At 39.5% G+C, this 11,179-nt stretch overlaps 1 protein-coding gene and 1 long non-coding RNA gene across 5 annotated transcripts in view; one reads left to right on the forward strand and one right to left on the reverse strand.

Annotated features, from left to right (window-relative positions):
* ADAMTS18 (ADAM metallopeptidase with thrombospondin type 1 motif 18) overlaps window positions 1-11,179 on the forward strand; it is a 67,671-nt gene that overhangs the window by 38,857 nt on the left and 17,635 nt on the right. For both annotated transcript variants that reach the window (XM_042480906.1, XM_042480905.1), the window contains 6 exons: window positions 1,368-1,505; window positions 2,163-2,316; window positions 3,905-4,000; window positions 5,144-5,292; window positions 10,089-10,261; window positions 10,710-10,840. In XM_042480906.1, the coding sequence (XP_042336840.1) occupies window positions 1,368-1,505; window positions 2,163-2,316; window positions 3,905-4,000; window positions 5,144-5,292; window positions 10,089-10,261; window positions 10,710-10,840 (841 nt within the window). The remainder of the gene's footprint in view (window positions 1-1,367; window positions 1,506-2,162; window positions 2,317-3,904; window positions 4,001-5,143; window positions 5,293-10,088; window positions 10,262-10,709; window positions 10,841-11,179) is intronic.
* LOC121937579 overlaps window positions 1-11,179 on the reverse strand; it is an 85,368-nt gene that overhangs the window by 11,138 nt on the left and 63,051 nt on the right. For 2 of the 3 annotated variants that reach the window (XR_006105173.1, XR_006105169.1), the window contains one exon: window positions 10,109-10,243. The exons of the other annotated variant lie outside the window; for it this stretch is intronic. This is a non-coding gene — a long non-coding RNA (uncharacterized LOC121937579). Of the gene's footprint in view, window positions 1-10,108; window positions 10,244-11,179 lie in introns of those variants that run through there. 3 annotated transcript variants of the gene reach the window in all.

Below are 11,179 nucleotides of genomic sequence, written 5' to 3' on the forward strand. Positions count from 1 at the left end.
ATGGAACATCTGAAACCATATTAAAATTGTGGTAATATTTTGATTCAGACGTCCTCTATGTGCACATACAGTTTTGTGTTTTAATGTATATATCTTTGTATCCAAAGATTCCTACCAATATCCGTGATCATCTGATGAAAGGACTCTTTCCATCAAATTGAGTCCTCTCTTCAAGTAGGGAATCTTTATGTCTAAAGGCTGGAAGATTTGATTTCAGGGCCTGAACAGACAGACCAAAATAATTTTTTTGTTGGTTTTTTGGGCTATGTGGCCAAAATAAAATTGTTTGGGTCACTTTGGAGGTATGCCGTTTAAACGATGCATGCATCCTAAGAGGATGGAAGCTGCATCAAAGCCATGCTCCAGTCCTAAGGACTGGAGCGTAGCTTTGGCACAGCTTCTGGCCTCTTAAGATGCATATGTCATTTAAACAGCATACCTCCAAAGTGACCCGAAGCAGCTTTATTTTGGCCTGTCTGTTTGGGCCCTGAATCTACGTTCAAATCTTGTTTGGTGCTTTGCAGTATGGTGATTACTAATGACTTACAATCAGTGAACATGGCCATTTCTCAAACTGCTCCCCCAAAGATCTGTGGTACAGTTAATATAATTACAGTTAATATAATAGTATAATTACAGCGCTTTAGAAATAAAGTATAATAATAATAATAATAATAATAATAATAATAGAGTGGGCCCTTGCTATCTGTTGGGTTTTGGTTCCAGCAACCTGAGTGGATCTCAGGTGTCAAAATCTGTGGCTGCTCAAGTCCCATTATGCCATCAGAATCAGAATATCATCACATTTGTAATGGAAATTTTTGAAGAATTTAAAATGTTTAAAAGTGGAACATCTGAAGTCAGATTACAATGGTGTAGTGAGACGTTGTCCACTATATACAATAGTGAAATCAAGGTTAGTTTATTGGGATGTATACATATAAAATATTTTTCAAGTTTTGGATGGGTGAATCCATGGATAAAGAATCCATGGATATGGAGGGCTGACTATATGCTGTCTTTGGTCACTCTTCCTTTCTTATCAGGAAAGGATTAAATAGATGGGATATATGTATTTCCCTGTGGCGTTCATATCTCGTACATTACATAATTTATATAATGGCAAAAGGAGGAATATGCAGCCTGAAACACAAGAAGGATCACAATTTGTGAAATATATAAATGAAAATGAAAATTCTGTCTGCACTGTTTTGTGGTGCACTTGTATTTTCTTTTGGGCATGTTCCATTAATAGCTTGCAATAATGGCATCCCCTTATTTGCCTTTTTATGTTGTGCCATTTGTAAATTTCTTTCTTTCTTTCTTTCTTTCTTTCTTTCTTTCTTTCTTTCTTTCTTTCTTTCTAGCTTTGGTATGATTCATGATGGCGAAGGAAACCCCTGCAGAAAAGCTGAAGGTAACATTATGTCTCCCACTCTCACTGGAAACAATGGCGTTTTTTCATGGTCAATATGCAGCCGGCAGTATCTTAACAAATTTCTCAGGTAGGTCTAAAGGGAGATTAGTGCTCTTGTCCTATAGCTGCTGCCGTCTTTTGTGTCTCCTTTTCTTCTGGATAGGGGCGGTTAACAGCAACAAGCCCACCAAAGTCCTAACAGGACTTTGTTTCCTGCTACTAGCATGCATATAAATAATTATTACTGGTGTATAATCATGAATCATAGAGCAGTGATAAGAACAAATACTCTGGCCATAGCTGTTGTTGTTTGTTGCCTTCCTCAATTGCCCTCCCCTTATTTAAGTATTGTATTTTATGTCTGAGATTGCTACAGTGAAAGGATAATCATTTATATCTTTGATGGGTACGTATTGCTTATGTAATTTTGTAAACCGCCTTGATCCTTTGGAAAGGCAGTATATAAATAAAATTTATTATTATTATTATTATTATTATTATTATTACTACTACCAAGTGTCAGTCTTTTTTTAAAGACTTGCTGTTCAGGAATAATGGGAGAATTTTTAAAATTTCTGTCTTTTAAATTGGGTGGGGATGGGGTTGCCAGTGCATTTGACCTTCTTGTGGATAAAGGATTTACAAATAAGATTGGAACTGGATAGCGCACTGTGTGGTTCTGAGTTACATAACAGCAGCACAATGATCAAGTAGATCATTAATAGATGCCTTTCTTCCTTAACAGTACAGCTCAAGCAGCTTGCCTGATAGATGAACCGAAGCAAGCAGGACAATACAAGTACCCCGATAAACTCCCAGGGCAGATTTATGATGCCGATACACAATGCAAATGGCAGTTTGGAGCAAAAGCAAAACTATGCAACCTGAGTTTTGTGAAGGTACCTCTTTTTTTTTGTAACTTACAGATAATGTCAGAACTTGCAACAGACAATAACAGTGTGCTATAGATGAGAGGTTTATGAATGAGTGGAGGGTTTCCAATGAGCTTCAGGGTCTTATGCTCTATTTCTAAACTGTAAATTGCTTGGCAACGCCATCACTTGCTTTGAAGGTGTGGGCTTGGATGGAAGTCAAGGTGGGCCAGCATGGCTGCAGGAAAAGAATGTGCTTTCAGGATGTGGGATTTAATTGCAAGAAACCAAGGAACTGAGGTAGGAAGGTGGGAGCATGTTCAAGCTTCATTATGAATGAAATGTGGTTTTAGCATGCAATCCTAGACCTGGTTTCATGGTATAACTCCCTCTGAATTAAATGGCCTTACCTATGAGTCCACATGTATATGTTTCTGTTCTTTAGATTTAGGTCCAAAACACACTTCAGAAATAATCCAGTTTGAGACCTCTTTAACTGCTCTATCTTAATGCTAGGGAATTCTGGGAATGGTAGTTTTGGGAGACATTTAACCCTTTCTGTCAGAGAGCTCTGGTGCCACAATAAACTATGGCCTAGTACAGACGGGTGAAAAGCACTGGCCTGGGACTGATTTTAGGGCTCAGGAGGGCCTCCTTATGTGCCCAGCCCTACTAGCGGTGCCCGTGTGTCATCTTGCTGCGGATCTGCCCACATGTGGCATGCGACAATGACGCATGGGCATCTGCATGCCCAAATGGCGCTTGCTGGAAGTGGCAGCATCATTGCACACAAGCACCATTATGGTGTTCTGGCTTCTTTTTAGGGAGTGCGTTGGTGCCGTGCTGTGTGGTTGGTGCGGCACCGATGAGGGGCAAAGACGAGTGGCATGGAGCTGCCCGTATGTATCCCCCCTATGATTCCCAGAATTCCCTAGCACCGAGCCAGGCAGTTAAAGCGGTCTCAAACTAGATTAGTTCTGTAGTGTTTTATGTATGTCATACATGCATACCTTGATGCAGTACCCATCAAACCCACAGATACATGACCATGATTGCAGTCAAAGACCAGTGTGTGCCATTATAAAGTATAAAATAACAGTGTTCGGGGCAGTCATGCTGGCCACATGACCACCAGAGCACTCCTTGGACAATGCTGGCTCTTTGGCTTAGTTACAGAGATGAGCATCGCCCTTTACAGTCGGTTATAACTAGAATCATAGAATCGTGGAAGAATGGAACAGACAGACAGACAGAATGAATTCCCTAAAGCTGCAAGAATGCACCAAAGTAGTAATAAATGATTTTATATAGTGAAATCAGAGGTAGAGTTAATGCAGTTTGACACCGCTTTAACTGTCATGGCTGATTGCTATGGAATTTGTCGTGGCACCGAAGCTGTCTAACAGAGGAGGCTCAATATCTCCGAAACTCCAAACCCTAGAATCCCATAGCACTGAGCAATAGCAGCTAAAGTGATGCCAAAGGGAAGCAAAGAAGCTCTCTGCTTTTTACTGATCTCATTATTTGTTCTAAAAGATCCTAGGAATGAAAATGTTGACTTAATCCAGACATGAAGCCTAATCATGGAATTTTTTAAATAAAAAAAATATTTCAGGATATATGTAAGTCATTATGGTGCCATAAAGTAGGCCATCGATGTGAGACAAAGTTTATGCCAGCTGCGGAAGGAACCTCCTGCGGGATAAGCATGGTGAGTTACAAGTCTTTCTAGAGGGAAAAATATTTCTTTGGGATAAACATCATTTAACGATAGGTTACTTTCAGATAAACATGTATCAGATCTAGTTGGGTTCTTTTTGGTCCAAAACATGATCAGCAGAATAGCATGGTGCTGCTCTTGTATCTTGAAATATAGCAATTCAGAAAGAAAGCTGTAATTTCTTCAATTTGATATGCTTTTTCCTGGTGCGTATGAATTTTTCTTTCTTGAGGAAAAGAAGCATTGATATATGGGATCATGAATCACTTGTGGTCAGAATGGATCAGATCAAGAAATTATTGATTATCTTTCCATTCATTTTGTATCCCACTTTCTCCCAGTGTGGGAATCCATCGGTGTCAGTTGAGAATAAAATCATGTTCACATTAGCTACCCCAATCGTTCATTTGTTCTTTCTTTCACCTGCCCTATATCTAAGGATCTCATGGCAACATACAGTAAAACCAATTTAAACATTTAAGACAGTTTAAAACAGAATAATCTAAACAAACTAAAAACATATTAAACAAACTGGCAAGTTAATACAAGACCCTTTAAAATCTTGTAACCATTGAAGATAATTGATGTGCATTTGCAGATAGGGATGAATATAGCTGAAAGCAAACCATCTGCAAAAAGGAAACAAACCTAACTCAGGTCTTTGCTACTGACTCCGGTTTCCTTCATCTCCCCTTTCTTAAACTTTAGCTATCCATTGAATCCCCTTTATGATGTATTTTTCTTCCTATCTACTTTAAGCCTAAGCTTCCTTTCTGCTCTGTTTAATCTTGTGTTATTTCTTATATCTGGGCCCGAACAGAGAGGCCAAAATAAAGTTGTTTTGGGTCACTTTGGCGGTATGCTGTTTAAATGACACATGCATCTTAAGAGGCCAGAAGCTGCACCAAAGCCGCTCTCCAGTCCTTAGGACTGGAACATAGCTTTGGTGTGGCTTCTAGCCTCTTAGGACGCATGCATCATTTAAACAGCATACCTCCAAAGTGACCAAAACCAGCTTTATTTTGGCCTGTCTGTTCAGGCCCTCTGATTCTTTTTAAAATCTTGTCCTGCCACCTTGGCAAGCACTAATGCAGCATTGTTGTTGGTTCTTTTTGAAAACATTCTTTCCTACAGTGGTGTCGAAGGGGCCAATGTGTCCGGTATGGAGACCATGGGCCTAAACCTGTTAATGGCCAGTGGTCTGCTTGGTCTGACTGGTCCGATTGCTCAAGGACCTGCGGAGGTGGAGTTACATACCAAGAGAGGCACTGCAACAGTCCAAAGTAAGACACTGATATAAAACATCAAGGATATGAGAATGCACTGTTTTTATCATTATTTGTGATGCTCATGAGAAAGGCAATGCAGTAGATGCTTGTGTTCTCTCTGTGTACTGTAGTAGGATGACAGCATATATAACCAATGCATCCAAAGAAGTGGGTTTATATCCACGAAAGCTCATGCAAAATTAAATAGAATAGGCTTAAAGGTGATGCCGCATTTCTTTTTTCATTTTCCCTCCCCCTTCCTCCTTTTTATATAATAAAATCTGACCAATGAAATGGTTTCAGACTCTTTTCTGAAAAAAGTTTATCTGTTCATCCAGCCAGACTTCAAGATACTGGAAATTTAAAAGGGCTCAAGCAGGGCATTTTTCTACCCCAATTCTCATTTTAATTTTCCAGCTGACATGTTATTCTGTAACAATCCACAGCTTTAGTCATTACTGGGAAGTGTTTTTATCATTGGGATTTGGAGTGTGATGCAGGGCTGTTTACGCCTTGCATTTGCTATTTGTAAGATTTTTCATTTCTGCAAACCTTGGGGTTCTTTCTAGTATGCTGATACCTTCCTCTTGTTTCTCGGAGGTCCTTTTTTTTTTTTGGCTCCAGTCCTGTTAGCATTCACCACATGAGTTTAATATTAGAAGTATGTCAAAATAATTCTTAATTTACAATTCCTGTTCCTATGGGTTTTTTTAAAATTATAAAATAAAATAAAGTGGGAACACAAGAAGCTGCCTAATTCCAGATCAGCTTGCCAGTCAATTTATTCCTGAGTTTTCAAAGCAGCCTTTTTCTAATCCAGATATTAAAACACAAACCAACATTTTAAAATTACAATAGATTCCACCAATATGTTAGACAGAGGCCCGTTACAGACCGTCCAAAAGGGGCGGTCTTGGGCCGCTGCCGGTTGCAGCGCGGAGGAGCCGCAGCAGCCATACCGCGTGACTCCTCTGCACTGCAAAAAAGGAGTGCAGAAATCGCACTCCTTCCGGCAACCCGGAAGAGCCGCCGCAAGTGCCAAAGCACGCACTCGCAACGGCTCTTCTGGGTTTAAACGTCCGGACGCTGTGCGTCCGTTACGTCAAGATGGTGGCGCCCGTCTGTATAGGGTGCCGCCATCTTGCCATACGGAATACGTGCAAGGGGCAAGGCGCGTCCGGAAGCACCGTCCCTCACGCGTATTCCTGGTGCAACGACGGTGCCGCTTAGGCCCGTCTGTAAGGCGCCAGAATTTCATCACTGTGAGAACTGTTTGACAGTAGAATATGCTGCCATAGAGGATGGTGGACACTCCTTCTTTGGAGAGCTTTAAAAAAGGGTTGGATGGTCATCTTTGGCGGTGACAGCTTCAAGCTGCCACTTCATGCCAATCTGTTCCAGGCTTAGATTCAGGAAAAGGAGGAGTAAAAATAGGAGGAAGGAGTATCAATAATCTAAGATATGTGGATGACACTATATTACTAGTGGAAAACATCACAGACTTGGAACGATTATTCAGGAATATCAAAGAAGAAAGTGCCAAGGCAAGTTTAATGCCGAGCATAAAGAAAACAAAAACAATGACTTATATAGGGCCTACATTCATTCAGCCTAGACAGCGAGGAAATCGAAATAATAAAAGAGTCCCTGTTCCTTGGGTCAAATATTGCTTAGAAAGGAGACAGTAATCGAGAAATCGGAAGAAGACTAGGAATGGAAAGAGCAGCAGAATGACAGCAGAAAAGAGTAAAGATATATAACTGAGCACTTAGAATTTGTGAAGTCGAAGGCTTTCATGACAGGCATCCATTCATTGGCCTGCTTGGCCATTGAAACCTAATGCATGTCCTTGGACAAGTCATACTTTCTTAGCCTCTGAAGAAGGCAAAGGCAAATCACCCTGAACAAGTCTTGCCAAGAAGACCCCATGATATGGTCTTAGCGTTTCCATAGGTCAGAAACAACTGATATATCCATGCACTTTTCAAAGGCTATTCACAAGTTAAGACTTATTCTGGGCAAAATTTGCACATGGTTGTTTTTGCAGAGAAAACACCATTATTATTATTATTGTTTGCACAGGAACAAGCATAGAAAATAATATTTCTAAACAAAAATATTACTCATAATGTAGAAAAATCTGATTCCTGTAAAGAAATGCTGTCCTTTGTACAAATCAGCCATGTGTGAATTTTGTGCAGAGTAACTGTGAAAATTCTCCTTTCCTTCGACATAGAATGACTGTGAAAAGACAGCATGTGGTGAAAATACAATGTGTGGCAATGGGTCTTCAGCATCTTATTTAATACTGACATTTGATTATCTGGGTTATACAAATGCTTTGCCTGGCATAAAGAAGTATATATAATAAGAATGTACAATACAAATGGAATGTGTTGAGCTTGTAAGAAAATTGACTGTGGTATTCTGACTATTTCCCAGCATTAGATACATCCTTATAGCACCCAACACCTTTAGAGGTCATCTACAGTACAAGAGGCCTATGCAGATTTGCTAAAATCATTATGTTTGTACAAGCTGCTGCAACATAAATTCACGGATCTGTTTTCCATACTTCACAACATTTTACAATCTAGATTTTTTTTTCTTCCCTGAGAAAGAAATAGATTGCTTAATTTAATAGCTTGGCTGTAAAGCACATGAAGAGTGCCCAGGAGACGTAAGGTCGTAGTTACTCATATCTGTGGGATTGAGTCTTACCTGCTTCATAATAGCACATTGTTCACTAAAATATTAGAATGCAATTTTAGACATCCATGTACTTTAAAACCCACCAAAAGCAGCAAAATAGCTTCAACATATGTGTACCTTTTATTGGTTGTGTGCTGTTGCTTGATCAGTGATCATGAGAACTGCAGCAAATGGAACTGGATTGCACAAATGAAACAATAATTAGTTTAATACTAGAGGGATGGAACAAGTGCGGAGTTCCATACATTCCATTTTGTATAGGAAAACATATAGAAAATACAGACATGTGATTGCCTGATCTTAACCCAGTTTATTTAAAAAAGAAGAATGATTTTTAATGGACCACAGCAAAGAAATGAAGCTAAGAAAAGAAGCTCTTATGGATCAAGACAAAATTACATCTAGTTGCTCATTCTGCTTTAAACAGAACCTGGCCGACTTACTTTCTGGAAGTGTAAAGGCAGTCAAGAGAGAATCTTCTGCTCATAGTTCTAGAACATGGCCACATAGCCCCCAAAACCCACAAAAAACTATGGCCCCATACAGACAGGCCAAAATAAAGCTGCTTCAGGTCAATTTGGAGGTATTCTGTTTAAATGACACATGTGTCCTAAGGGGCCGGAAGCTCCGCCAAAGCCACGTTCCGGTCCTAAGGACTGGAGCATGGCTTTGGTGCAGCTTCTGGACTCTTAGGACGATTGCATCATTTAAACAGCATATCTCTGAGTCCTAAGTGACCTGAAGCAGCTTTATTTTGGCCTGTCTGTATAGGGCCTATGGATGCCAGCCATGAAAACCTTCAACTTCACAGTCTTCTATTCCCTTCCCAAATATCCTGTTGTTGCTGTCAGCACCCTTAAATTGACCTCAGTTCATGGCGAACCTGTCTATGAGACATCTCCAAGCTCCCATATCTTCCATTGCTCTGCGTAGATCTTGTAGATTCAGGCCTGTAACCCCCTTGATTCATCCACCAATCTATCAAGCAGGTGTTATAGCAATCCTAAGGTGACTCTATCATGGGGTTTCTTGACAGATTTCTTGGCTGATAGTATGTGACTTACACAAGGTCACCCAGTGGGTTTCCATGGCCGAGCTTGGAGTCAAACCCTTCTCCAACACTGAAACCACTATACCATCCTGGCTCTCATTCAGATATCAATAACAACATAGATTCAGTATTTAGAATGATTTGTCACTGTTTGCAAGAGGATTGTCTTCCTTTTATTGCAGGTTTTCTGGGAAGGTGGTTTTCGGATCATCATTCAAAGACATACAAGCCACAGAATAATGTTCCAACTTGTTTTGTAAATATACAAGAATGCCGAACAGAGGGAATATATTTTATTTGCAAATTGCCCAGGGATTTATGCATTATATGTATGTACATTTGTATGTACATATGCACTATTCATTAACCTGAAAATGCTCCCCAGACCCTTTTACATTGTATAAAAGAGTTCTGGATCAGCACAACAAAGATTTGCCCAAGGGTGCCTTCATGACATGTGTATTCAGGAGACATGCTTGGACGGATGATAGCATTTGCTCAGAAATGTTTGAACAAAACCCATCTTGTGTGATGAAAAATTACATCATGTAAAGATTACATTGTAATGAACCCAAGAGCTTTGGAGTACTGAATTACAACTAACTGATTCCTTTCTGTGTAATGTGGGCACAATAAGATTACATTTGAAAAATAATTCAATTAATGGAAACAACAAGGGAGGGGGGATTAAAAAGTAGAACATGCAGTTACTTTTAATGGACCTTTAGGGCATTTTACAATGGGGTTTGGTTCCAGGACCATCCTGCTCCCAAAGATACCAAAATCTGTGGATCCTCAAGTCCCATTAAATACAACGACATAGTAAAATAGTTCCTTTTATTCAAAATGGCAAATTCAAGGTTTGATTTTTTGGAATTTAATTTAAAAAATATATTTTCAATCTGTGGATGGTTGAATACATAGATAAAAAATGTGTGGATATAGAGAGCTAGTTGCAATTACAGTTCAGGTTGATATCATGAATTGCATTGCTGAACTGGATTCAGTGCTTGGGGCTGGAAATGATACTTTCTTTTTTTCTTCGTAGGCCTCAGCATGGGGGCAAATTCTGTCAGGGGTCAAGTCGTGTTTATCAGCTTTGCAACACGCAGCTCTGTCCGTTCGGTAGCCCTGACTTCCGCGCCCAGCAATGTGCCGAGTATAACAGCAAACCTTTCCGTGGATGGTACTACAAATGGAAACCTTACACAAAAGTAGAAGGTAGATCAGTAATAGTCTCAAGTCATTTCTTTTATGTCTTAGCTTATCTTGTATGTGATAGTCCTTGTAGATGTGCACTGCTTTGATCTCGAGGAAAAGCGGTATAAAATAAACAGTTTATTTATTATTATTATTATTATTATTATTATTATTATTATTATTATTATTATTATTATTATCTATCTTGAAAGCTAAGCAGTATCAGATCTGGTTGGTAGTTGGATGGGAATCTGCCAAGCAATTCCAAGGCTGGAGGGTATATTTCATAAGTAGGCAATGGCAAACCATCTCTTAAGTATTCCCTGTCTAAGAAAACCCTATGAAGTGCAAGAAGTCACGATAAATCAACAGGCAACTTGAAGCCACATACATACACTTAGAAGGCTTTGGGCTAGAATATCAACACTGTTTTTTAAACTGTATAATTAAACTCTTAATGTCTTTTCAGAGGAAGACTTCTGCAAACTCTACTGCACAGCTGAGGATTTTGACTTTTTCTTTGCAATGTCTAATCGAGTGAAAGATGGAACCCCCTGCTCTCAGTACAGCCGTGATGTGTGCATCGATGGCATCTGTGAGGCAAGATTAAGCATAAAGTTTTGCCCCTTGTAATGGTTTCAAGGCAATTCAGTGGTAGATAAGAGTGTGAATGCATTTTGTGTTTGAAGATTGTGCAGGACCATAATTGAATCTGGCCTATTTGGAGCAATGTAATGAGTCAGTATAATGCCATTTTATTATTAGAGGTAGACAAATCTGCTAAAATCAGATTCCTCCAGTTTTTCATTTTTCCAATCTAATTTCATCTTGCATTTGGAGATTTTTTTTTTTAAAAAATGGAAATTTGTACACCTTTAAATGTATTTCCACGGCTGCCCCAGCCCTTTGGAATACGCTGCCCACTGAGCTCCGCTCGAC

The sequence above is a fragment of the Sceloporus undulatus genome, chromosome 8 (genome assembly GCF_019175285.1).
Source record: "Sceloporus undulatus isolate JIND9_A2432 ecotype Alabama chromosome 8, SceUnd_v1.1, whole genome shotgun sequence".
Taxonomy (NCBI): domain Eukaryota; kingdom Metazoa; phylum Chordata; class Lepidosauria; order Squamata; family Phrynosomatidae; genus Sceloporus; species Sceloporus undulatus.